We start from the raw sequence: 27,915 nt of genomic DNA on the forward strand, positions 1-27,915 counted from the left end.
TATATTAGCCTTCAGATACCAATTACTGTTTATACTTCTGTCAATACTGTTACTCATGTATAATGTGTTTATATTTCTACTGGAGGATATACTTAGAGTGTATTATATCAGTTTCTTACTCCCTGTTGCTTTTTCTGAGCACAATGTTTTGCAGTAGCACTACGAACACCTGCTCTGTTTCCACCTGCACTGCCTACTGTGACTGCAGCAGCTCTTCATACTACACTTATCTTCAATCAATCAATCAATCAATCTTTATTTGTGTAGCGCCAATCACAACAAACATTATCTCAGGACGCTTTTACAAACAAAGGAGGTCTAGACCACTCTATGTCAAATTATGAACAGAGACCCAACTTCAAGACAGGGTAAGACTCGTCTGACCCCACCTTAATCCATCATGAGCATTGCACATCGCAGTATTTAGCTAGTTACAGTGGCGAGGAAAAACTTCCTTTTTAACAGGCAGAAACCTCAGGCAGAACCAGACTCATGTTAGACAGCCATCATGCCTCGACTGAGTTGGGACTGGAAAGACAGATAGAGGGGAGTAAGAGAGAGAGGTGATAGTGATGAGACGAGTAGTAGAAGCTGTTGCCACTGAAGTCCAGTACGTCAGTATCAGCTGGAGTCCAGAACGTCTGCAGCAGGAGGACGTCTACGGCAGCTCAGAGGAATCTACGAGACAATGGAGCTCAGGGACTCCAGAAAGGTCTATGGTTAGTAATTTTAATAGGACAGGCAGAGTTAAAGTAAGTGATGAAGGGGTTGGGGGGAAGGGGGTGAGCTAGGATCCCAGTGTGTTAGTGTGCCACTTCCCCTGGTAGTCTAGGCCTATAGCAGCATAACAAAAGCTGGTCCAAGCCTGAGCCAGCTTTAATTATAGCTTTATCAAAAAGGAAGGTTTTAAGCCTACTCTTAAAAGTAGAGAGGGTGTCTGCCTCCCAGACCTTGACTGGTAGATGATTCCAAAGGAGAGGGGCCTGGTTACTAAAGGTTCTACCTCCCATACTACTTTTAGAGATTTTAGGTACAACTAGCAAGCCTGCATGTTGGGAGCGTAGTGTTCTAGAAGGGTAATAGGGCACTATGAGCTCTTTATGATACGAGGGTGCCTGATTTTTAAGGGCTTTGTAGGTTAAAAGAAGGATTTTAAATTCTATTCTATATTTTATTGGGAGCCAGTGAAGAGAAGCCAACACAGGAGAGATGTGCTCTCTCTTCCTAGTTCCGGTCAATACTCGAGCTGCGGCGTTTTGAACTAGCTGAAGAGTCTAGAGACTTATTGGGGCAGCCTGATAAGAGGGAGCTAACCTGGAAGTAACAAATGCATGGACTAGTTTTTCTGCGTAACATCTTGGCATATTCAAATATACTTCTAACTGTTGTATTATACATTATAATTATGCATAACATTACATTACTTTGTGCTACTATTGCAGCTTGTGTGAGATGTTAAAGTGTATTTAGTGCTTCCACTTGTACATTGTGCAATAACAACAAAATCTACTCAAGACTGAAATTTTGATTATTAGTGTTTTAGGGCGTACTTAATGGTGTTGTTCTATCTTCCTTTGTTTTTGTAAAATAGAATGTGGACATTGAGGTCCTTTGAACAACTTTTTTATTTTGGTTCAGAAATAGGGATTCTATTATTGCCTTGTGTTCCAGTACCCTGACTACTTTTCAAATTGAGCAGCATTATGGATATTTGTGTTAAAAAAATTATCCTCATAATGAAATTGATTACACTGTAACTCTTCCCAATATTACAAAGCTCAAGGCAATGTAACCACATTCCAGCAGTGATGTAAAGATCTAAATAGTAAATTTGTCATTCTTATTCATCAGGTAAAACTGTTTTGTTGATCAGCAGTTGGGTTCTAGCAATCGTGTGTAAAAAAAAAAAGGATGACATTGAAAATCAATATGATTTTCAGCCCAACTTTTAAATACGCAATGTATGTAAGGCATTAAAGCTTAACAAATTTTAAGAATGTAAAGTAAGCTCAACAGCAGCCTCACAGTTAAACTGAGGTACAAGAAGAATGGATCAGGCACTGATGTTTTACAGCTGATTCACTGACAGACCAGCGCATTGTGTAAGTGACCTGCGTGTGACTGCACTGGTGAGGGTCAGGAGGTTCATCTAAAGCCTGTTGGTGCGTGTGTAATTTTGCCAGGGAGGGGCAGATTGTCTGCCACCTACTGATTGACATCTGTATTGAATGTATATGTGATATATCTTTAAGGCTGGCATTGGTTTCTGAATGCCCCACAAGACAAATTATTTAACCACATACATCAGCTTCTCAAAGGAACTAACAGTAGGTGTGATAGTGGTGTCAGTGACATTGTGCGCTTGTCCAATTAAAAAAAACACTAGTGAGCTGCAAACAATGAAACAATGAGGCATTAATCAGACACACAACAACTGATCCAGTAATGGATTTAATGCTGCACAGCATTTTATGTCCAAGCAATATCTTCCTGGTCTTTCAAAGGAACTTCAGTCTCATCTATGTGACATTTATCAACACAGTGTTTGATCCTGCGTAAAACTGTGAACCAAGCAGGGCTGTATTGAAGAAGGAAATAATAATGATGCAAGTAACAGAGGAAAACAGCTTGCCTTTAACAACAGTAACTGAGGCAGGTTTTTTTTTTAAAGACAATTGATGGTGCAATCAGTTAATAACAGGTAACAGATCAGTCAATTATAACAGCAACTATAAATTGTAACAACACTATTTAGCAGATAGAACATTTGGCGTCGAGGACCTTGTTTGGGTTTTGTCTTTCATTAATTAAACATATCAACAAGGCAGAGGAAAAAAAAAAACCGTCCTCAATGGGGAAAACATCACAATTTTCTACCTCAGAAGTGTTATGTGTTTAAATGTTACAATCATAAGAGGTGTTCTAAGCAGATATGCCATTACATTCAATATACTATTCAGCTGCTAGGTCACAATGGTGGCTTAAAGTTAAAGAGTGAGATGAAGAGATGTAAAATGACACAAAAGGCACAATAAGAACTTACAGCCATTATAAGTAATCTCATAAAGGCAACTAAATGTAATTGTTAACTATTTGCCATTTCATTTGTAACACAAAATTCTGATGCCTACAGGTGTTTAAGGATGGAACTGAAATGTGATTGTACTTGTGTTAATAATGGTTTTCTTTGAGTTTTTATATAACCAGGTATTTTATTATTCATAAACTGAATGGCCCTGAGGTACATTTTTTATAAATAGCTAATTCAGAAGGGATGTTTTGTGCAGATATATTTTTGGCTGTAAACAGGTTGACAAAGTAATGCTTCATTATGATTAATCACAAAAAAAATACTAAATCCACATCTGTCTTACATATGAGCTACTTGACAGGTATTTTTTGTTACCAGGGTTAAAAAAAGTCTTAGGGCTTTTTCAACTACTACAGTTTCCAGTAGTTGTTTGACTACTAACAACTCGTTTTTACTTTCCAAATGGATTGACGTCAACACAGCACTAAATATAAAAGATTACAGAGCAAAAAGGAGCCCTTGGTTTTGAAAATATAAATTCATAACCTTAAGTATTTTTCTTTGAATAATTAGTACCAAAATGACTCAATTAATAACACTACTTGTTAGACTTTAGAAATGAGGAAGCATTTACGATGGTCCGACTCCCCCCTACCGCGTCTGCTGGTTGGTCGGCTGATTTGTGGAAAGGTGTTTCCTTGTAAATGAACCAACAGTTTCCACCCCACAGGATGAGGTTAAGAAAACCAAAGATCTATCACAAAATAAGACAGAAGTCAAAATCCCAGGCTGTTTGCATGCACAAGATTTTCATGTCAGAAAGAGACTCATTTTCACACAACTTACCACAGAGGCATTTAGACGGCCCATGGAGGGACAGCACCTGGGGTGCACTTGTTGGGATCCTGGCAAACCGCCGAGAAGGGTTACTATGGTTGAAGGACTTGTGGCCCACTTCACATCCGATAAGCCTTTAGCCCACGCAGAGGAGGATGCCAACCACAGGAAGGCAAAGGCCCCAGTTATCAACAGGTCCTTTGAGAAAAAACATGAGCAGTAAAAGTAAAGCTATTGAACTAGCTAGTACAGTTTAGACACACGCTCTTCAATGTTCCACTTACACAACTGATAAATGCACTCGGACCCTAGAAAGATTTTAGGATGAAGTGACTCCCAGCTGATGCCAGATGTAACATTTTAAACTCAGAAAATTAATTTTAAATTGCCTGCTCTTATAAAATTCCATTCATATCAGTGTTGTCAGTCCTGAATTTTACAGCTGGGAAACATGTTTATGTAAACATACCACAATGGGGCCACGACTAGATCTCTATATATGTGCTGGTAGCCTAAGTAGAGGACCAGTGTAGCAGTACAGTAGAGAAGGCCAACACTCCAATACAGACGAAAAACTGTGCAGAGGATGTGTGGTCTCCAGTCAGGTAGGCAACACTGGTGGTACTTGTATTGCTGCATTCAGGAATATTATATGGGTGCTGCATCAACCTGTGTAAACACAGATAAGACATTTTTAATTTATGCAATCCTAAAAGTAAACATATGTTCCTGCTCACTGTTAACAGGGTGTGAGCATGTCTCTGTTTGCTCACACAGACACACCTGAACGGGTAATTAAACTCTGCATGTATTTCTTGACTGTCCCGCCCAAGACACTGGATAAGGATGCTGGTTGTGCCGCTGTAACCTCCTGTTGTAGCAAAGGCAAATATGGCAAACACCTGCAGCCACAGACACAAGATAAGAGGACACAGTTAGGACAGAGGACAGAGGGCTGAGTAAACCATCACACATGCACACTTCCTTTTATTTCATGAAACACATTAGACAGGAAATCCTTGTCATACTCACAGGATGTCTTCACTGTGAAAGGTGTGCAAAGCTAACACAAGTATCACATCCTTAAGGCAGCACTCTTAAGAAGGTTAAACTTCTTGCTACTGAGAATACAGAGTTTAATCTTCAAGTGGAAGACAACACAGTGATATATGTTTGCAAGTGAAAGCTATAACATATGGCGTTATTGTCTTTCAAGTATTTTTCTTCATTGCAAGACAGAAGTATCACTTTAACCGAGCTAACTCGAGTTAATGTGTTAATAGGTCAACATTTAAATGTGCTTATCTGACAGAAATATCTCGACTGATAAACTAGTGTGCATAACGTGTTTGAAACGGTGTTACAGCTCACAGGATGAGTCGCATAGCTTAAACAGGCGTGCAGTGGGTCACAAGACAAGCAGCAGAATCAATTTGAAAGGTATTTCTGCTACCAGGGATGGAAAGCTCACGTAGATGTTACCCCGCCATTGACCATATGGTAAAAAAATTTGAAAGAAACATACCCATTCTAGCACACGAATGAAGGCCAAAGGCTCCTTTAAAGGCCCCAAGTCCAGAGTGAAGCCCGAGTTGAGCACTTTCTGTAGAGAAATACAAGTGCAACATGTAAAATGACGCCGTTATACAGAGAAACAAGTCACAACTGATAGGTGTGTTTGGTATTAGTATGCGCCATTGACCGTTCTTTCACTCTTCGTGTCAGCGCCATTATACCTGTGCGACGGATTCCATGGTTAGTCCGGAGGAAACACACCGCTGGTATCGATTATTTGTCTCCGAACTGAGCTTAACTCTTCTTTGGTGCTCCTCTTCTTCGGGCTTGTCAAACTTTCTCAAACTTCAGAGACTCGTAGTAGGAAAAACGTGATCCGTGACGTCACGACGTTGATAGGGGCGCTGCTGCTGGGACAGAGAATTTACAACAGCCGCTCCTCGTTTACACCTAAGTGTGTTTGGACCACTCAGTAGCTACTTTCTGTACAACTTGGATAAGTAATATAAAGTACTTGTTTATTATTGCAGTATGTAGTTTGTTATGGTTCGTATACAATTGCGTTTTCTTGCAGTTTTATGGAAAGGCTTCAATATTTAATTCATTTTTTTTGGAGACGGAGAACAATAACAGGACAGATTCGCTCATTCTTTAACTCCTACTTGCCCTGGAGTCCAGAGCATTTCCATAACGAGCGACTGGCTTGACCGCAGTGAGAATTTTCCATTTGAAGAGTTCATTTGCAAAAACAGTTCACTTACTTTTGAAAAATTTTAAGAATATTTCAAAACACATTTTTTTCTAATACTAGCTTTTGGTAGGATCAATCAACTGAGGTTGGGTGGCTTCTACTTAGTCAAAATTACTTTACTAATCAGAGATATCTTGAAAATGTAACTTTATTAGGAATCTAATCAAAAAAATGTGTTTTTTGAAAATGTATAAAAACGGAGTTAGCTGTTTTTGCAAATTAACCCTCATTTACAAATTAAATTATCCCCACAACAAATGTCTCCCCGTCGAACAATCAAGATATTTAATATTCAAAAGCAAAGCTCTGTTCATTGATGGTTTGGTTAGAAAATATATTTGTTGATGAAAAAATATTTTAAAAATGGCATGTGTTCACTTGAATAGAAGTCCTCAAGAAATATGGGATTAGATTGACTCCAAAAGAGTTTGCAATAGTCTTTGAATATTTTTTGTGATAGATTATGGAAGAAGTCAATAAATGCACCCACAATCATATCAAAAGACTTGCCAGGTCCACAATTCCTCTGCTAAGTAATTCTGGGATTTCCGATTTGAAAATATGAATTGGAAATGAGTATAGAATATGCATTCTTTCAAAGTGATGTTTCACCAACAAAAAAAGAAGAAGTTGTATTTTAAATCATAAATGTATAACTTTCTCATTTAGGCCTATTTTCTGAATGTTTATGAAGGAAATTTTTGGCTGGAGTATCTGTTCAATACACTAACTTGCCTGAGTATTGAGCTACAATTAAGAAAAATAGCTTATATTTTTATGAAAAGAGAAATGTTCATTGTAGAAACTGTTTGTTTGAATCTGTTCATTTAAAATAGAAGATTATTCACAAATGCAAATGAACTGGGAAAACCCCCACATACAGCGTTTTAAAAGAAATGAGATATGTGGACTTAAGAACTGTAGCTCTTCAAACCTTATACATTATAGGGATATTGTTCTATTATATCATAGTTATTTTGTGATACATGATACCTCTTTGTTTAAATGTTTTATTCAGTTTTGTTTTATTTCTGTTTGTTCAATTTAGTTGTGTGAATGTTTATTATGTATTGTTGTTATGAGTTTAATTTTTGTTTCTTTTGTGTTTTGTTGGTTATCAAGATTTGGTATACTTTCTGAATAGATATTCGACTTGAAATTAGAAATAACTTAGACTGACATTTAAGAAAAACCCCACTTTGTTTACAAGAGCAGAAGTATTTTACATGGAACAGTCAAAAGACTGTGGAGGTGAGTTTCAGAGTCTAACAACCTCTGTTTTGCCTTAGGCCGGTTAATTGTTTTTTCTGGCCATGAGTATATTTGCAGAAAAAAACAACATGAACAATAAGGATGGTAACTACTGAAAAGAAGAGAAAAATACACATTTTTCAAAAGATGAAATGTCACAATTTTATTTTAAATTGCAACTTGCTAATCTTTTTTATTTTTTTACTGAACTGTTCAAATCTAACAAACTTCACTTTTATAATATTGTGGGGGTTGTCTTAATAATATATTAAATGGTGACAAATTGTGATTCCCTTTTAATTTTTACCAGTTGTTAGTCTAAATGCCAATAAGTGCACCAGGAATCATTGTGCAGTAATGGTAATAGCCTATCACTAGAGGTCGTCATTTCCACAGTCACTGATAGTAAACTAACCAGCCAAGCATTGGCAGAGTAACCTATTTATGCACAGCAAACCATGTTTCCCATGACTGTCACCAGTGTAGGCTGATCTCATTCACACACATGCCCTCAATGTAATTCTTTCAGTTTAGTATGGTGGGAATGCTTGTTAATGAGTATGCAGAGGAATTTTGGTTACACTTTGGGCCGTGCCTATAATTTTGTACCTTCTCTTCATGTGGTTGAAAGCAGAAAGTTTTTTTTTTTTTTTTTTTGGAAAGGCGGATTTCTTTCTTAACTGGGAACATCTCGAAGGAATAAATGTGGCTTTGTTCTCCCCTTTGATAGTGGACTGGGCTGCCATGGGGGAGGGCTGCTACTTCTTTGTACAGTCCATTTGTGGTGGAATGCTGCACTACAGATCAAATTGTTTAGCTTTCTCAGTGAATCTTGGAATTTAGGAAAACTCATGCAAAATGTAATAACCATATGAGAGATTCTTGATCTAAAAAGGCAGATTTGAACATGGCTAAGTTGTGAGTTCCAAGTGCAAGAGTTTTTAAACTATGAAACTTGCTCCACAGCTTTTTATTTTTGGTAGAGATCATGTGTCACCTTTAATTGTTGTAGACCCTCTAGGTTGTCAAACAGGTCAGACTACACTAAACAGTCAACATGAGACTAATCAAATATCCAGCAAGTCGATCTGATCAGTTCCTCCTCCCTTCTAACACAGTTTCAGTTACCAAGCCAGCATGACAAAGCTACCATTTCCCACCATGAATAACTGGAGTTTTTTCAGGAGAAGATGAGGAAAAACTAAAAATGCATATTTCTGTATTCAGTCCAAGTGTTTGCAGGTTGAATTTGGTCAGTCTAGCCCATGGCAGCTATGATTATGGAGATTTTTTCCCCTGCAACACATGACCAGTAGTCATGGGTTTGTTGTGACCCACTGCCCCATCACATGAATACGTTTAATCAAGACACCAATATGACCCATTTTAACCAATTCAATTAAGATATAATTTGGGAATGCAGCGCTTTACACAAAACATTCAGTCTAATAAATTTACCTATCCTAAAATCATATGATAGAAAGGTTCATGTTCCTCTTTGACACTGATTTTCTCAATGACAATGATCAAACAAGTCCTACAGGTTTACTTCAAATCGTAGAGATTGTGAACTGAGCCTGAATGGGAAACACAGTTAAATACTATACTTAAAATCTAAATGTTTTGAAATACTCCATCCAAAAAAGCCTTGATTAAAAAGGAATGGTATCATTTTCTTCAACTAGTAATATATATGTTTGCAGAAACAAAGTATTTTAAATTCCCTCGTGCACTGGATTCAATTAATTGATTTCAGGACTTGTCCACTGATAGCAAAGCATTCGTTAAGTAATTTAATCCCTTGTTTGAGCCTTGCAACACTGGGGCAGATGCAGGTGTTCAACCCCTCTAAAGCCTCGGTGTTCCACTTAGAAAGATAGGCTTGTGAGACACAGCTCAGAGAGCACCCTGATCTATGTACATGTGAAATGTTTCCCAGTGTCATATTCATGTGAATTGTGAGCTATTGCACCCATCACAATAATGAATAGTTGCTACTTTACACACACACACACACACACACACATATTAATATATATATTATATATATATAAACGTATTAGACCTATCACTTTCTGAGTGTCAGAGCTTGGTGTGCGACCTAATAGTGCTGAGCCAATTAATTATAAAGCAGCACATACGCAATTAAAAGGCACTTCTCTGCTGTTAAAGTGTGTCTGATATTGTCAACCCTCAATTCTATTTGTTAAAATAAAATAAGGAACAGTTCATAATGACAGGAAAATGCAGCTTTTCCCATTTTAACTAGGTTTAGGGTAGTTACATGAAGTTATATGATAGCGCGCTCAACCTAGCTTCACAGGCTTTGGCATCTAATTGTTGGCCTCCTGCTCTCCTGTTTGTCACCGCCTTCTTCAGAATCTAACCAACCGAGAAACGGCAAGGTGGACCAGAAAGGAAGGCCAGCCAATCACAGAGCCGCCTCCAAGCACAGCCTGCTAACGACCCGCAGACACTATTTGCGTATTCGTTACAGTGTATCATGTAGGGGAAGGAGTAGCGCGAATAATTGATGTGAAATACTCCGGTTTATCTGGGAAATTACGTTCTTGTCTGTTTGCACAATTCAACCGCAACAGCGCGAGAAAACAGCCGGATCTTTGTGGGAGCTTCGTGTTTTCAAAGCCTTTTAATAGTCGCTGTCAGGACTACTGTTTTGTTGATGTCATCCGCGGCAGTGCTGTAGCGACCTTCAATTTCAAGGCAAGCCCGGGATAAACAAAGACTGGTTTTGGCTGTTTTTTTCCCTTTCTGTTTTGCTTCCTTTGTCAGTGACACTAGCACCAAGGATGGGACTTTTGCTGCCCTGTCTCCTGTTGTTATCTGTTTCCACTTTCACAGCCGGTGTAGATTTTCAGCAGGGATCCAAAGCCCTCGGACAGTCGCTTTTTGTAAGGCGCTCATACATCAAGGAGAAAGCTGCGAAAATCGTCAAGAGGTCTTTGCCTGCATGGCTGGCTGCATCACCAAGTCACAAGATAAAACGCAGAAGTACTGAGCAAGGAGACTCCTGCCATACCCTGCAAGGATATGAAACCAAGTTAGCAGACAACACCCACCATGTAAGTTACCCATTGAGGTCCTGTTACTCTTCACACGTCTCCCTGCTAAATGAGACAAGAGAGGATGCGCAGGTGCTAAGCAGGTGCATGAGAGGGCTTAATCAGCTATGCAGTGTATGCTTGGCTGTCTACATTTCAATTATAAGCCTTGAACCCAAGAATAACACTTGGCCTACATCATTGTAGATTTATTTAATACAAGTATTATCATCAAAAGACGTGCAGGGTGTAACGCCGTGGCCTTCCCCGAACCTCTCCCAGTCAGAAGCAGTCAGACGCACCTTTTGGCACTTTCTGTCCACCCGTTTTAGACTGCCTTGATTATTTCCAAATAATTGGCTCAGGGTAATACAACGTAACCTTCTGAAACAGAAACAACGCCTATGTTCCTCATGCTTTCAGAGCTACGTGTGCTGTATTGAAACATAACCAGACCGGTTTACCTCCCAGATGCTCCACTGATGGATGTGACCTATATCTTATTATTCTCAAAGATGTAGCTGTTTTCTGTATTTAAGGATCCTTCTTCTCTCTGTCTTATTAAAAGTGAATGTTGACAGGGAAATGTCCCCTGAGGGATCCATGTGACTGGCTGTGTGGTAGTTATTTTGTAATTAAAAGCGGTGTGTGTGTGTGTGTGTGTGTGTGTGTGTGTGTGTGTGTGTGTGTGTGTGTGTGTGTGGTGTGTGTGTGTGTGTGTGTGTAACACTACAAGCAGGCAGACAGTGTCTCTGAATACAGTGAGATGAGTGTCTGGTTTTTGCTTAAATCCTGGATAGCAGAGTGCTAAATTTAGTTTCACCAGATGTGTAAAGGATTTCACTGTTGTAGCACAAAAGGCAGAGAAAGCACAGAAATAAATGCAGCTTATGAAGTATCCAAGCAACAATGCAATGCTCTCTCTTTTTTTTATAAACAAACAGTACACTGACCCTGGCACTGCCCTGCCCTGCTTATTTGTCTAGCTTGTCATAGCCATGTGATCAACTTTGCATTGCACTCTTTGTATAGTTGCTCCAGTAATCTAAAGTCGACTGAATTCCAGAAAAGGCTCAGCCACTTCACTCCCCGCAAGGTTTCTACTACGGGTCACTAAATGGGTTCTCAGAATCAAGACTTTTACATCAAACAGGCAGCTGAAATCTGTGTTAACAGAAAATAATTTTCTCAGAGCTGCACAGTTTGATTGACAAAATGTGCACAAAATGTGATTTTTGACCTTTGTTTTGAAATGTGGTATCTTTATTCAGAAGTCTGCCCTCAGAGCTACTGGCTTGGAGCCACATGCTCACTGAAGTGCTTGTCTGGTCTTATAAGTGGTGCTTCACGTTTTCACTTTGTCATCTCTGCTCAAGCACATGCTGAGAGGAAACACGGTGTCTATCAAAGCAGAAATACAGACTGGAGGCAAAATTCACAACCAGGCTTTGACTGCACTTTGTAACTCTGTGGTGTCATCACTTTTGTCAGCAAAAAAAGTCTGTTCCTTTTCAAGCTTTCACAGCTTTTCACTTCTGAACTGCTACACTGAGTAGTTTGGTATCGGCCACTCACACTGCCTAAAATGTGGTATCATGTGATGGCGAGAATGCCTCTCAGCGGACTGATACATTACCATAACCAAGTAGCCTCCCAAAATATGAACTACTTTCAGCTAAATTGATGTGTGACAATGACAAAAAATTGAGTGTGGTCCTAGAAAAGAGTGTATTGTTAGACAAAGGTCAGCAAGAGGTGTTTTTCCATCAACATTATGCATGTTATTTTATTTGCACCTCATAGGATACTTGGTATCTGCCAGTACTCAAGTGTATGTGTTAGAAAGGGAAGTAGAAAAGTGATACCTGAACATCTCTACTGCTCAGTATGATTACTTAATGTATTTGACTTATTTTTTACATATTTTGCTATTTTCACAGTACTCCTTCAATGACCTCAGTGGGTCAGTGTCACTTGCCTGGGTCGGAGATGGCACAGGGGTAAGTGTAATTCAATATTTGCTGAATTGTTCAGTAGGCTGTGTGAAAGTGACAGATTCTGAGCCTCTTCACATCATGCATTAATACTTGATCTTTGCTCTGCCTTCTGTCTCTGCAGGTGATCCTGGCTCTGACTACGTTCCAGATGCCCTTCTTCATGTTAAGGTTTGGGCAGTCCAAACTCTACCGGAGGTAAGTCTCATGATCTTACATGTTTGAAGAAGCAAATGTTTATATTTGATTTGCATTTCATTTGTTTATAACTTTGTCTGTCTGCCAGTGAGAACTACGGGAAGTCTTTCCAAGATGTGACTGAGCTTATCAACAGCACCTTTATCAGATCAGAGTTTGGAATAGCTATCGGGCCTGAGAACTCTGGAAAAGTGAGTCATGACCTCTTCAAGCTTTATGAAGCCATTCAGAGATCTAATAATGTAGCCCATCTGTGATGTCTTGCTCTCGTTAATAACCTTCAACACCTTCATCTTGTACAGTTTAATCAGTCTGAATTTTGACTCGTAGGTGATCCTGACAGCAGAAGTGTCTGGGGGTCTCGCGTCTCGGATCTTTGTCTCAGATGACTTCGGAAGAGTTTCATCCCCCAGGACTTGCCCTTCATCCCCATGATGCAGATCACATACAACCCTTACAACTCCAACATGCTGATGGTCTCAGTAACAGTGTAAGAATAAAGTGAAAGAAAGGCTTGTACTAAGGGTAACCCCTCTAGATGTAGGTTAGCAAATATTTATAGACTTGATAAGATATGAATTTATGTTGATTAACTGACCTGTTGTAAAACTCTCAAGCAATCACCCTCATCTCACTTCCTCATAGCAGGAAGAGGCCCTTTGAATAAGCCTTTTTATTTACACAGGGTGCATATATTGTCACGGCTTTGGTATTTATGGGCAGCTCTAGTTTACTGAGTCCTGAGTGACCTAGATATGAACATGGTGTCATTACATGTTAACAATCAGTGAATGAGTCAGTCTTTTCTCTGTGTCTTCAGAATGAACTTTGGCTGTCTGAAGATTTTGGCAGTAACTGGAAGAAGCTGCACAACATGGTGGTCTGGTGAAATGGTAAGAGAGGACACAAACGGATGAAATTAGCACCTGTCTTTGGTGTCTTGGGTTATTCAATATCCCTGAGTGTCTCTGTGTCTCAGGGAAATGTTTCCTCTCAGTGAGATTAGGGAGGAGTGAAAAAACATTCATGTTGTCCTGGTATGTAGCAAAGATTTCTGAAGAGATATGGTATTTTTAATTTGTTCTTTTAAGAATTAGTTCCTCTGAAGAGTTACATATTACAAGAAATAAAAGGCAGAAGTTATGCCAATGTTATTAGGGTAACTATGATCGAAGCAAATAATGTTTAATCTATTTTTTTTAGCCACACCCCATTACTCCACCAGATATTCAGGTTTAAGATAGTCATTGTGTTTTTAACACGAGAGGCATGTTAGCAGTTTTTCTCAAACATATTATTTCTGATGCTGCACCCTTGCAAAATAGGTGGAAAATGTTCTCTAATTTGCTGACTGTTTAACCCGATCTGTTGTGACCAAGCCCTCACAGTGCTGTGGTTGTTTTGAAGGAACTTCTTAGTATTTATTTCCGTCTAACCTTGGCAGCTTTTTAGTTTCAGTTTTAAGGCTGTGTGATCAAGGTCACCATGTATGAGTGAACCGGAGTGAACTCTATGTCCTTCTGAAACATGATCTTTTGTTGCTGTCTCAAAGACAATAATCCAAATAGTTAAAGTTTGGAAGCAGCTGTCTCGTTATGTAAAAAAGTTAAAACACACACTCAAAATAAAGTACATATTTAGGAAAGGCATGGCTGTGTGCTGGTTTTATTTGATAAGCCAGGTCATGTGCTCAGTTTCACAGTGAAGCAAAACCTATTATGCTCCTAAGCATTGCCTGTTGAGTTTATGTTTTTTTCATATTTATCACACTTACAGCGGTCACATCCTCATTAATAAATCAGTCTTTATGCATTTTCTCACATATCCTTGGCTTTTTTGGACTCAAATGTGTGGGTGTGCTTATATTAAATTTTGTTGCTTCTCCCTCTGATTCCAGGGGAAGGAAAAATTCCATCTTTTTCACAACCAGCCTCAACGGATCCTGCAGTAAGTAAAAGATCCTCTTAGATTCATTAATATTTGATGTACGTGTTGTTTACTGAGAAGCAGCACATGTAACAAAATAAAACATGTTTCAAATCCAATACCGGTGTTGGTGTGGCTTCTGATGAAGCCTAAAATGTGGTTGAGAGTAATCCATGCAACCTGTCAGCAATCAGTGTTTCCCCCACCAACACTGCTTTCACATGTTTGTCTTGGATCATTTCAAAAGTGATATGTCTGTTTAAGTGTTCCGAAAAGTAAACAATAAGATGTTTAATTGAGACACCTGTTGAAAAATCATCCAGAGATTTAAAATATATAAAGATAACAGATGATCATGGCAAGTTGGTGTTTATATTTATATCCTTGTTCTTAAATTGTAGTTCCATATTTTTCCTAAATACCTATTTGTAATATAAGCCTCAGTTGTAAAATCAAATTATTTTACCACACTTTTATTTCTGTGTTTTTTCCAGGTGATCGGGGAATGCCTGGAGCTGAGGAGGACAACAGATTATGGAAAAACATCAAGACTGTGGCCACTAAGATCTATCATTTGGCCTGGGTGGACGTTTCCTCTTTGCCTCTGTAATGACAGGCAAGGTCAGTGTGCAGCAGTCCAAGTTACCAACAGATACAGAAACATGATCCGGCCTCCAGAGGCACGGTATGATTGTTTAAGCCTCAGTGTTTGTTAGCTTTAGTGTTATCAATTTCAAATGGAATATGCTGTTGTATCCATATTTTAAGTTATTGCTGCCCATGGATAAATATGGTGTTTTAAATGGCAACTTCCCTGATTGTGCACACCATATTCTGTTTAAAGGTCTTAGGGTCAGGGCTCTAGTTCAGCTACCTTTATTTTAATGCTTTCAAATTCTTTATGCTTTATTATCTCAGTTAGCATATTTGTTAAGTGGTGTTTAGTTGTTCTATCTATTCCCTGTCCATTCCCTTATTTGTTTCCTTTACCTTCTCCCTCCCTGCAGGGCACCCTGAGGATGATCTACGTGTCAGTGGACCACGGGAGACGTGGAACATGGCCCAGCTACCACCAGTGGGTCATGAGCAGTTTTACTCCATCCTGCAGCTAACGATGAAATGGTCTTCATGCATGTTGACGAGCCAGGAGGTCAGTCTGAACAGAAACCTCACATTTTTACTCCTCAGATTGTGTAGCAGTGAGAATGGTTTTCCTGAGTCGCACAAAAAAGAAGTTCAGTGCATTGTTCTTCATAAAATATGTATTTTCATCAATCCAGTATTTCAAATGACCTGCTTTTTGACTACATTGTGTGGTAATATTCTCCACCTTCCACAGATACAGGATTTGGTACATTTATGTATCAGATGACCGGGGCACTGTGTATTCCAAGTCACTGGAGCGCCACCTTTACACCACCACAGGCGGCGATACGGACTTCACCAACGTCACCTCCCTGCGAGGAGTTTTCATCACTAGTGTCCTCGCAGAAGGTAGATCTATTCATGTGCCTGTACTTTGATAAAAGAATATCAACACATGCCTGTACTCAGTTCCCATCAGAAGACACACATATACGACTTCTCCATTACACACCAGAGGGAGGGGGGTTGGGTAAATATTTAATTAGCTGTTCAGTGTTAGATGTGTTGTCTGTGTGAAGCGGCTGGCTGACACCCGAACAGCAGTATTTCACATCACCATCCACATCTTAACTCCACTGTCTTCCACTCACTATATCCTGTAAAAATCTGTTGATTTACTTGTTTTCACATCCAAACTCCTGCACAACTCTTCCTGATTACATGATTGTTCAATGGCAGCATGGTCTGACACTTGGATAGCTTACCCCAATCACTTACTATTTTTTGAAGTGACTGAATCTAAGCTTTGTTTGCACACATTGTTTTCAAGGAGGGGTATTAGTATAATGCTAACTGTAAATGTTTTGTCTCTCTGCTGTTGTTACAGACAGCTCGGTGCAGTCTGTTGTGTCCTTTGATCAGGGAGGGGAGTGGGTTCCCCTGCGGCAACCTGCAAACAGCAAGTGTGACGCGACAGCCAAAGACCCAGATAAGGTAAAGAGAGGAAACCGATGTAAAATAACAGAGAAGTTAAATTTGTCTAAATAAAAACTGTGTATGTTTATATTTTGTTGGCACAGATTATATTTAATTTTATTTTTATAATAAATCAAGTTTTTTTTACAAAAGTGTTATCTAGTTTATAGCACCAACAAGATAAAAACACAATACCTGTATCCTGGCTTATCTATTTCTATTTTTTTTTGTCTCCTCTGTGTTGTTCCTATAAACAGTTTGAAATCACATGCTGCTTGTGTTTGTGTTTATAGTGCAGTCTCCACATCCATGCTGCCTACAGTACAGCCATGAGGCTGAATGTCCCCATGTTGCCTCTGAGTGAACCAAACGCTGTGGGTCTCATCTTATCTCATGGTAAGTCTCTGATCAGAGCTTTTACTTGTGTATCCCCCAAACCAGTTTATAAACTCAACTGTTTTAGTTGCATATCCATAACACATATTTATTTTGGACCTGTATCTGACCAGGGAGTGTTGGTGATGCCATCTCAGTGATGAAGCCTGATGTGTACGTGTCTGATGATGGAGGTTACTCCTGGATAAAGGCTCTCGATGGGCCCCATCACTACGCCATTCTAGATTCTGGAGGTCTGCTGATTGCTGTGGAGCACAGCCCTACCCAACCTATCGACAAGATCAAGTGAGTCTCATTTATAAACGGGCATTATCTATTTTAATATCTACTGCTACTACTGGTAAAAACACAGAGGCCTATGATGTTGAACCTTATAACAACAACCAAGTCTGTAGGATTGTTTGTGTGATTATCTCAAGCACTGTTATAGTGTGCACGAGTGTACTTCTTCACTTCACAAAGACACCTCTCTGTAGCCTGTGCACTGTATCTAGTTTGGGTTGATTTTTGATGGAGAATCAACTCGAGTTATGAAAAGTACTGGTGCCAAAAGTCATTGCTCTGTATAGACAAATTGTTAAATTGTATAGGTAACAGTCATGCATCAAAGCAGTCTTAATGCTGCCTACTGATACTTGTTTAAGTCAGTCTAATATCTGTTCGGCCTGTCATGTTTGTACAGATTTTCTACAGATGAAGGACAGTGCTGGGGTGTGTACACCTTCACCAAAGAGCCCCTCTACTTCACTGGTCTGGCCTCAGAGCCGGGAGCTCGCTCCATGAACGTCAGTATCTGGGGCTACAGAGACTCCCTCCTCAGCCAGTACTGGATCTCCATCACCATCGACTTTAGGGATCTGCTCACCAGAGACTGTGAGTCACACAGTAAAACAAACTCATTTTAAAGCACTTGTGTAAATTTCAAGATAATTTATCAATGTTTGTTGAGATAAGTTGTTAACAGATCCAATGATGTCTATGTATGTAGGTGATGACAATGACTATGTGCAGTGGTTGGCCCACTCTGATGACATCAGTGACCCCAATGACGGTTGCATGCTCGGCTACAAAGAGAGGTTCCTGCGTCTCAGGAAGGACTTCCGTCTGCTGGAACGGACGAGATTATCAGGTCAACACTCAGCCAACGCCGTGTCCCTGCACCCTGGATGATTTCCTGTGGTAAGACACTCGCTCTATCACAAAATAATCCAACATACTGTTCTTAAAATGTATACTGCACATTAATAATCAGAGCATTAAAGCTCACATTCACCTTGACAAACGGGGATCAAACGTACTCTGTTGTACATGTTTCCTTTAAGAGAAGATATTTAAAACCCAAACTCAAGAAGTAAAAGTGATGAGACAAAAAAGTTATAATTTATGATCCCATCATCTGCCATCTCCTCACAGTGACTTTGGGTATTACCGTAAAGAGAACAGCTCGGAATGTGTGGAGCAGCCGGACCTGAAGGGCAAAGTGTTGGAGTTTTGCCTGCAGGGCAAAGAAGAGCAGCTGCAGACCAGTGGGTAAGACTCGAGCTTCAGTCTGAAAGGCCAGCAGATCTCTGCGTGTCAGTTGTTTGTTTCTTCATCTCATTGACAGGAAATGTCGTTTGTGACAAGATGTAAGAGAGAGCAATGAATGTGATAATGCTGTGTTAATGTTAGTGCATTTTTTTTTTTGGGCCGTAATGATATAAAAAAAAGTAGTCCAGTTCTTCACCTGACAAGTGGTGAAAATGTGGAAGTCACTGTAACAGTGCAAACATTAGAGGAAGTAGGTCAAGGCGAGAATGAGTGGCATTTTTACAATGAGGAAGAGTAAATGCTGCCAAAGTTGCAAAGTACATTTTAGTAACTTGTGCTCACTTCACTGCGTATAAACTGACATAAACTGTACAGAATGTGAGGATGGCTGTGCCCATAGATTAATTACTATATGTCATTATAGTAAAACATGTGAAGTTGGTAATATTATAATGAGCTTTGTTAGTTAGTCTAGTATAGTTTTACAGGAGCAGATATTCATTCAAGTTTATTTTTAATGAACTTAATTTTATTATTTCCTGAAATAAACTAGCCTCAAATATATCATGTTACTGTTGGCAAAATGAATCTTTTAGCTTTGAACACCATGCGCAGATCAATGGTCATGCAGTCTCTTGATTGAATGTGTCTGTGGTCCACAGATATAGGAAAATCCCTGGAGACAATGTGAGGGGGGACGGATGCCTGAGCGTAAAGAAATCGACCTCAGCAGGAGGTGTGTGAGCGACTGATTGGTCCAGAACTGACGGTCAGTACCTTGTCCTGCTCAGATTTCCAGAAAATCTTGCGAACACAGATTTTTACATGCTTTTTGTCAACTTGAAGTCTATCTACATATGTTTCTACAGGTAGACAACCGCTCGTCAAAGTCTATCCCTATTGTGATCACAGTCATTATCATCATGCTGCTGAGCGTTGCAGCAGGGGTCCTCTTTGTTAAGAAATATGTCTGTGGTGGCAGGTTAGTGTTCCTCTCTCACGGGAAAAACATTTTTAAAAGAGCAAACTATCTCTTTTGCTTTTATTGTCTTTCATTGATTATTTTTCTTCATGTTTCAGTTGATTCACATGAACCTGACAGTATTTTGAATGTTCCTTTTCAGGTTTTTGGTTCACAGGTACTCTGTGCTGCAGCAGCATGTTGAGGACAATGCTGCTGAGGGGGTAGACGACCCACTGGAGACCAACCACACTCAAAACGGCAAGATCGAGTTTCATGATGACTCAGACGAGGTACAGTGAATCCCTATTTTCCCTCATAGGCAGGCTGTGACAGAAACGTGGCTTACAGGCTTTGTTTTCACGGTGAACCAAAATAAATGTTGATATTTTAAACTTTACAAGTCTTACTTGATGTTAATGTTTTGGTTTATAATGTTATGGGTCATTCTGACTTGTAAGCACAAGTAGTTACAGTGTAAAAGTGAACAAAACAAGAAAATATAGCCTACAATGGTAATGAGATATATGCTAATATTCCATTTCACTGTCAGAACTGAAGAAAACACATTAGCAGAAGAAACCCAGTGACTTTATGTTAAATGTGCTCTACAATAGAAAAACTGCATTACCTTAAACATACTTTCCCCATTCTTAAACTGCATTGTCATGTTGCTTATCAGCTGACACGTACCCAAGACCAGAACAACTCTGATATGCAAATATTTGCTGAGTCATCATCCAGAAAACTGTTAGATATCAAGACTCCTGGGAGTAAACAGTCATGACCTAAACTATTATCCGACAGCTGTTTGATTTATGCTGTCACATATCCTTTTATTTAAAGAATACAACATGGTCATTTCTCAGCTGGAGTATTGATTCTAGCCTGGTGTTCTTTTCTTTACACCAGAGTCTGGTTTACATTTTTGCTGTAAAGTTAGAATGCTGACATTTAACCATAAACTAGGTCATTTAAGGATTTGTGCTAGGTGTGTGTGTGTTAACATGATCACAATGGTTTGTGTTTTGCTCACTTCTGTTGGTTCTTCATCGGCATCCTATTTTCTCTTTCTACAGGACCTGCTTGAATAACCAGCACAACCTGTTGTGCAACTAAGCAACAGATTTCCCATCCGCCTCCGTGGCTGGCTGCTGTTGCCGTCCCTCTCTTGTCTCCAGCTACTTCTTCCTTTCACCTCCTGGTTTGCACTCAGGCCTCGGCGAACAGACGAAGAGTCTGTGCGACTCTGCTGTCATGTATGAAGAAAAATGAATGTACTGAGGCTCTGTGGGACTAGTGTCACCGATGAAAAGAACTGCGAAGGAGGTCTAGTAGTGTTTGCTCCTGTTATTGATTTTATTGATTGAGTCTTGGTCTCTGGGTTATTTATTTTAGGGAACGAAGAACTGATGCAGTAATTCGATCTGCTAACAGAGGCGGAGTAATGGGTTTGAAGCAAAGCTCGTTGTGTAAATCTGTCACTGTTGCATTCAGGGTTCTGCTTCTCCCGTTACCGGGGAGTGCTCCTGCAAATAATTCTCACCTCTGTTGAAGATCTGTGTCCCTTTCTCCACATGCACTTGTACATACATCATTTTCTTTGCCATCTTTGATGTGGTATCAATTTGGTTGGTGTTGAAAAGGTTGCTGTTGGTAACTTAAATACTCTCCCTTATACAGACTCAATCCTTACTTTTATTAAAGTATTTGTTGGTTAAAAAAATGTGCCCAGGACGGACAAGAGTTTTTAAATTTTAGCTTTTTAGCCTCCTCCTCATCTGGGCACTGACTTTAAATTCCCTTTTTTAATCTGTATTTGGATCATAATTCTGAATACCTTGTCCCTCAATTACATTGAGTTTAGTAAGATGCAAGTGGAAATGTCAATTTGCATCAGGCTCAATAGCAATAACATCTTCAGAGTGTACATACACGTAAAGTAACCCTACTGGAACAAATTGTCTGATGTATGAATGGAGATGTTGTTGAGTGAAACACATTCATGTTTGTGTCGGTCAGGTGTGTCTGTTTCAGGACAGAGTTTGTTTAAAAAATGTCTAAAGCACAAGGTCCTTTGTATGTTTAGAGTTTGTAGTTGAACATTTTTCATAAATGTGACCTAAGGATTAACATGATAAAACTGTAAAAAAAAATCACTGTACTCACAAGTCCTGTTTATAATAATTTGAGCAGCTTTTGTACTAATCCACTTTTGAACTGATGTAACAAATTTGCATTCAGTAAACATTGGTTCAAAGATGCTAAGAAACAACAGAAATAAATCTAGTTTGATATTAAATATCTACAATATATTTTCCATCCGATTCAGATGAATACATCAAAATCATTTGGAGATAATGCAGGAGCAATGTGAAAAAGAAATTGAGTTATGTAAATGTTGTATAGCATTTTAAACACTGTAAGCTATAAGGAGAGTAACAGACATGGTTGCATAATATGCAGCAATATTTTTTTCTTATTGGTACTCGCATCTAAGGTGGAGAAAATCTTGAAATAATGTAAAGTTCCTCATCTATGTCAGTCACATTAACTGCTGTTTTCTTTTTAATCATGCTGGTACTACTGTCATTTTAAAGCTACATTTGTCTCCAGAGCTGTCTGGTATATTATGTTAAGTCTAACAGGCTTTTTTTCTTTTAATCATTTATTGCACAATTATGTGTCTGCTGTGTTTTAAATAAGTTGCTTTCATATGGGATTTATTTATTCTTGACTGGCGGGTTCAAGAGTGCAGTAAAATGGATGTGGTTATACAAGTGCCTGGTGTGAGGATATGATGTGATGCCCTCCCAGTGTGTGGCCAGCATCTATTTACTGGTAATTATTTATATAAACTGCTTTGCATCCAGCTTCATCCAGTTTGTCAGTGACACCCTGAAGTTGCACTCATTGCCAGAGATAAATGCTTGAGAAGTAAAGGAAGTGTTGGTTTCACTGGAGCTCTCATTAAACTGCACGTTAACTTTCAATATAAATCCACAGAGCTTTAGCCCACAGTAACCTGGCTATTTTTGTCTTTTATTTTCTGTCATTGGACTTAATACTGGCTGTGATTCTTGGACAAGAGAGTTGAAAACACAGATTGGACAGGGTTATAATTAAGCTGCTTTGCACTGGGAGACACTCTTATTTAACGACGGTTTATTGCATTACGTGAAGGTAACACATTTTTCTGACAGTTTTAAACTGCTGTATAAATTAAAGTCATTGTGATGGTTCTGTAAATATACAAGGCTACATCTTTGTATCTGCTATGTTTCTCTTTTCTGTATATTTGAAGCAATTTTCTTTGGGTTCGCCAATAAATTCATATGTTCCTTTATTTTTCTTGTCTAATTATTATTTCTTACAAACAGCTGTGTTAAAATAGGAGCTTAGTAAATGGTGCCACGTGCAAAATGAAAAATGGATTTGTTTTGCTGTGGCTTACCAACATACTTAAAGTGGTTTTACTCAGTTTTCATATTTGGACTTAGATCACAAAGGGTTGAGTTACTACAAAACATTCTGGCTCAAGAGCTTATGTAGGCATGATAAATGTTTTAAGTAAAACTTTCAGTAAAATCTATGTTTATTTTAATTTAAAATATATTGGTATATATTAATATAAGTTTAAAAGTACATGGAAACTGTGTAAATAAATAAACGCACAAGGGAACAAATGCTGATTTATTAATTCTGAAATTGTTTTATTTTGCCTGTTTAGTCTGCTTAGTAACATCTGTAAAGACAATCCCTGTGCAGGGTATTATCAAGTGTTAAATAAAGAAAGCAAAAAGTCCAAACACAGGAAGACGTCAGATTCTGAACAAAAAATTGCCCTCTACATCAAAAAATTCACTCCCAACTTGCACCACAGGTGGAGGTTTATCCATATTGATATACTGTTCAAGTTCTTCCTCTGTAAACACTTGTCCATCCCAGCAATCTTCATCCTCCTCTGTTGAATTTACCCCTGATGTTGTCACTTGGGTCTCTTCATTTATACCAGCCATAAGCTGGGTGGCAATAACAGTAGCAGAAACAAGTATTTTAGCCTCTGAGATTTTTTGTCGGGCGGTTTTACGGTTCTTAAAATCAACTGGGCTGTATGCCAGACTGTAAGTAGTTGCTATACCTAGCCTGTGGAGGGCAGCATTACACTCCCCAGTGTACAGCCTGCCGGAACCCCATTAGAAGAAGAAGAAGAAGAAGAAGAAGAAGAAAAAGAAAAAGAAGAAACAGCCTCAGACTCCAAACTCAACCATGGCCAAGACCAAAGAGCTGTTGAAGGACACCAGGCAGAAAATTGTGGACCTGCACCAGGATGGGATGAGTGAATCTACAATAAGCAAGCAGGTTGGTGTGAATAAATCAACTGTGGGAGCAATTGTAAGAAATGGAAGACATACAAGACCATTGATAATCTCCCTCGATCTGGGGCCCCACGCAAGATCTCATCCCGTGGGGTCAAAATGATCATGAGAACGGTGAGCAAAAATCCCAGAACTACACGGAGGGACCTGATGAATGACCTGCAGAAAGCTGGGATCAAAGTAACAAAGGCTACCATCAGTAACACACTACGCCGAGAGGGACTCAAATCCTGCAGCGCCAGGCATGTCCCCCTGCTTAAGCCAGTACATGTCCAGGCCCGTCTGAAGTTTGCCAGAGAGCATATGGATGATCCTGAAGAGGATTGGGAGAATATCATGTGGTCAGATGAAACCAAAATAGAAATTTTTGGTAAAAACTCAACTCGTTGTGTTTGGAGGAAGAACCTCATGCTTTGGGGCTGTTTTTTCTGCAAAGGGGACAGGACGACTGATACGTGTTAAGGGAAGAATGAACGGGGCCAAGTATCGTGAGATTTTAAGCCAAAACCTCCTTCCATCAGTGAGAGCATTGAAGATGGAACGTGGCTGGGTCTTCCAGCATGGCAATGATCCCAAACACACCGCTCAGGCAACGAAGGAGTGGCTCCGTCAAAAGCATTTCAAGGTCCTGGAATGGCCTAGCCAGTCTCCAGACCTCAACCCCATAGAAAATTTGTGGAGGGAGTTGAAAGTCCGTGTTGCCCAGCGACAGCCCCAAAACATCACTGCTCTAGAGGAGATCTGCATGGAGGAATGGGCCAAAATACCAGCTACAGTGTGTGCAAACCTGGTGAAGACTTGCAGAAAACGTTTGACCTCTGCCATTGCCAACAAAGGTTATGTTACAAAGTATTGAGTTGAACTTTTGTTATTGACCCAATATTTATTTTCCACCATAATTTACAAATACATTCTTTAAAAATCCTACAATGTGATTTCCTGGATTTTTTTTCTCAGTGACACCCTGAAGTTGGTCTCATTGCCAGAGATAAATGCTTGAGAAGTAAAGGAAGTGTTGGTTTCACTGGAGCTCTCATTAAACTGCACGTTAACTTTCAATATAAATCCACAGAGCTTTAGCCCACAGTAACCTGGCTATTTTTGTCTTTTATTTTCTGTCATTGGACTTAATACTGGCTGTGATTCTTGGACAAGAGAATGGAAAACACAGATTGGACAGGGTTATAATTAAGCTGCTTTGCACTGGGAGACACTCTTATTTAACGACGGTTTATTGCATTACGTGAAGGTAACACATTTTTCTGACAGTTTTAAACTGCTGTATAAATTAAAGTCATTGTGATGGTTCTGTAAATATACAAGGCTACATCTTTGTATCTGCTGTGTTTCTCTTTCCTGTATATTTGAAGCAATTTTCTTTGGGTTCGCCAATAAATTCATATGTTCCTTTAATTTTCTTGAGTAATTATTATTTCTTACACACACCTGTGTTTAAATAGGAGCTTAGTAAATGGTGCCACGTACAAAATGAAACATGGATTTGTTTTGCTGTGGCTTACCAACATACTTAAAGTGGTTTTACTCAGTTTTCATATTTGGACTTAGATCACAAAGGGTTGAGTTACTACAAAACATTCTGGCTCAAGAGCTTATGTAGGCATGATAAATGTTTTAAGTAAACCTTTCAGTAAAATCTATGTTTATTTTAATTTAAAATATATTGGTATATATTAATATAAGTTTAAAAGTACATGGAAACTGTGTAAATAAATAAACGCACAAGGGAACAAATGCTGATTTATTCATTCTGAAATTGTTTTATTTTGCCTGTTTAGTCTGCTTACTAACATCTGTAAAGACAATCCCTGTGCAGGGTATTATCAAGTGTTAAATAAAGAAAGCAAAAAGTCCAAACACAGGAAGACGTCAGATTCTGAACAAAAAATTGCCCTCTACATCAAAAAATTCACTCCCAACTTGCACCACAGGTGGAGGTTTATCCATATTGATATACTGTTCAAGTTCTTCCTCTGTAAACACTTGTCCATCCCAGCGATCCTCATCCTCCTCTGTAGAATTTACCCCAGATGTTGTCACTTGGGTCTCTTCATTTATACCAGCCATAAGCTGGGTGGGCATAACAGTAGCAGAAACAAGTATTTTAGCCTCTGAGATTTACTTTGAAGCATTACAGTCTTCTCAGCCCTTGGTGCCACTGCATCTTGTCCATTTCCTGGTGGAAGCAAAGCTGGTGTGTGGTTTCCAGGTAGCTTCAACCTATCTGACCCTGTCCCAGCATCTGAAGGCAGCACCTTCTGGCTGAGTCCTGCCATTATTTTGGCATCCTGCTTGGCTTTTCTTTGAGGACTGGGCAAAAACTTACTCCTTAGGACTCTCAGGATGACATCTGGGCTGACAGAGAAGCCTTCAGCCAGCCGCTCCACTGTCCACTCCTCTGGTTGCTCCTGCTTCAGATATCTGAGAAATTGACCAACATATTATTTTAAGCCACAGTTCATCAGTTCATTTAAACTTTCACTCATTGAGGTGGAATGTCAACAAAGCTCCTCACCTGATCTGCTCCATAGCATCCCAGGTTAGCTTCCTCTGTGGAGCTCCTGATAGAGTCATCTTTCTTCTCAGTATGTGATATTTCACAGACCTCTGTCTTTTTCTCCCCTCACTGAAAAACATAGGAGAGGTGGCTTGATTTCCCATACAGATATTCAGCATTAAGTATTTATACACAAGATTAATGTACGATTTCTGACACTTACTCAGACAATGCTTGAAGCTCGTCTTCAACGTCCTCCAGACCAAACTCTTCATCGTGGTCGCTGTATCCTGAAGCTCTGTTTGATGATCTGTCTCTTTGATTATGGCTCTGTCCCATCCGTGCCACACTAGCACCTTTACTTGCAAATCGAGAGCCACTAATATAAAACTGAGGACCAACGGAGGGAGCACAGAACCTGGAGAGGAACGAGAGAAGCTGGAAAGGTCGGGCCATGACTGCCCCCTCTTTTTGAGTCGATATGATCAGCTAGTTTTTGGGTGCTCTAACAATCAGACACAAGTTAAATTAAATAAATAGATGTCCTGTAGTCAAATTGACCTCTACTTAATTTCAAAGATACCTCCAGAGCCATGCCTGAAAGCAGAAACTGTAACCATGTACTTCCGCAAACACGGGTCATAGGTGTCTGGCGGCGCAGTACTGCCACCTATCGGAGGGAGTTGTCGTAAATACATTGGCTTGGACTAAACACTTAAAAAACTCAAGGAAAAATCAAAATATCAAACTCAAACTTTAACCAAACGTGCACCAGTGACCCTTTATTAATTTTAGTTAAAGTTTGAGTTTGATATTTTGATTTTTCTTTGAGTTTTTTTATGACAAATGGCCCCTTATTAAGAAAAAACCTTAGGCCCACTCAGGTGCCTGCTGGCCTTCTGCCACCTACCTACCTAAATAACCTCAGGTGCCCACAGTTCCTAATTACCAAACAAACAAAAGAAATACTAAATAAACAAAACAATCTAAATATACTAAACAAATGACTACCAAAATTACCATTACCATTTCTATTTTACTCCTTTATTCAGCTGTTCCTCTTAAATTGTCTTGCCAGCCCATATATCCCCCCATGCTTTGTTTTCTTTATTGTGGGTTTTTATGATGTAAAGCACTTTGTAACGTCGGTTTTGACAAGTGCTTTATAAATAAACTTTATTATTATAATTATTTAGTAGGTTATATTTTCTCTTCCCTTTGACAGTTCATTAGGAATAAATTATTTCTTACATGAAAATATCGGTAAGACTATTTGGGTATTTATAATCAGAGTTACCTATGTTATTATACGATGTTTGAAACAATTATTTTCCTTTTTTCATTTAATAAATTGTGTTGGAGCTATTTGTTTATTTTTTGTATTTAGTTCTTTATTTATTTTAGTAATATACGTAGTATTAGTTGTTAGTTTTATCCAAAACTTTCTTTTTATAGGTAATTTAAAACAGGAGTAATGTGCTCTCTCTTCTTGGTTTTAATTAAAAATC

The 27,915-nt window shown here is 39.1% G+C and overlaps 3 protein-coding genes across 3 annotated transcripts; 1 reads left to right on the forward strand and 2 right to left on the reverse strand.

The window, feature by feature from the left end:
* Positions 1-2,438: 2,438 nt before the first annotated feature.
* On the reverse strand, positions 2,439-5,793 carry sypl2b (synaptophysin-like 2b). Its single transcript, XM_034695725.1, is given in 8 exon segments — positions 2,439-3,785; positions 3,878-4,066; positions 4,338-4,360; positions 4,363-4,422; positions 4,425-4,537; positions 4,652-4,770; positions 5,394-5,471; positions 5,605-5,793. Coding segments are annotated over 8 exon segments (756 nt in total). The 5' UTR covers positions 5,623-5,793; the 3' UTR covers positions 2,439-3,629.
* A 3,989-nt stretch (positions 5,794-9,782) lies between these two features.
* Positions 9,783-22,859, forward strand: sort1b (sortilin 1b). The gene is given in 30 exon segments (XM_034695727.1): positions 9,783-10,468; positions 12,388-12,447; positions 12,566-12,639; positions 12,728-12,830; positions 12,970-13,033; positions 13,036-13,127; positions 13,460-13,524; positions 14,537-14,586; positions 15,060-15,073; positions 15,075-15,108; positions 15,111-15,134; positions 15,137-15,186; positions 15,573-15,609; positions 15,612-15,665; positions 15,668-15,715; positions 15,905-15,919; positions 15,922-16,059; positions 16,538-16,644; positions 16,920-17,022; positions 17,136-17,307; positions 17,705-17,895; positions 18,011-18,120; positions 18,122-18,201; positions 18,436-18,552; positions 19,215-19,234; positions 19,237-19,299; positions 19,302-19,321; positions 19,422-19,534; positions 19,677-19,806; positions 20,593-22,859. Coding segments are annotated over 30 exon segments (2,436 nt in total). The 5' UTR covers positions 9,783-10,195; the 3' UTR covers positions 20,608-22,859.
* A 2,785-nt stretch (positions 22,860-25,644) lies between these two features.
* Positions 25,645-27,076, reverse strand: ngrn (neugrin, neurite outgrowth associated). Its single transcript, XM_034695724.1, is given in 4 exon segments — positions 25,645-26,021; positions 26,024-26,331; positions 26,426-26,536; positions 26,631-27,076. Coding segments are annotated over 4 exon segments (894 nt in total). The 5' UTR covers positions 26,864-27,076; the 3' UTR covers positions 25,645-25,779.
* Between the last annotated feature and the right edge of the window lie 839 nt (positions 27,077-27,915).

Source organism: Notolabrus celidotus, chromosome 11 (assembly GCF_009762535.1).
Source record: "Notolabrus celidotus isolate fNotCel1 chromosome 11, fNotCel1.pri, whole genome shotgun sequence".
Classification (NCBI taxonomy): domain Eukaryota; kingdom Metazoa; phylum Chordata; class Actinopteri; order Labriformes; family Labridae; genus Notolabrus; species Notolabrus celidotus.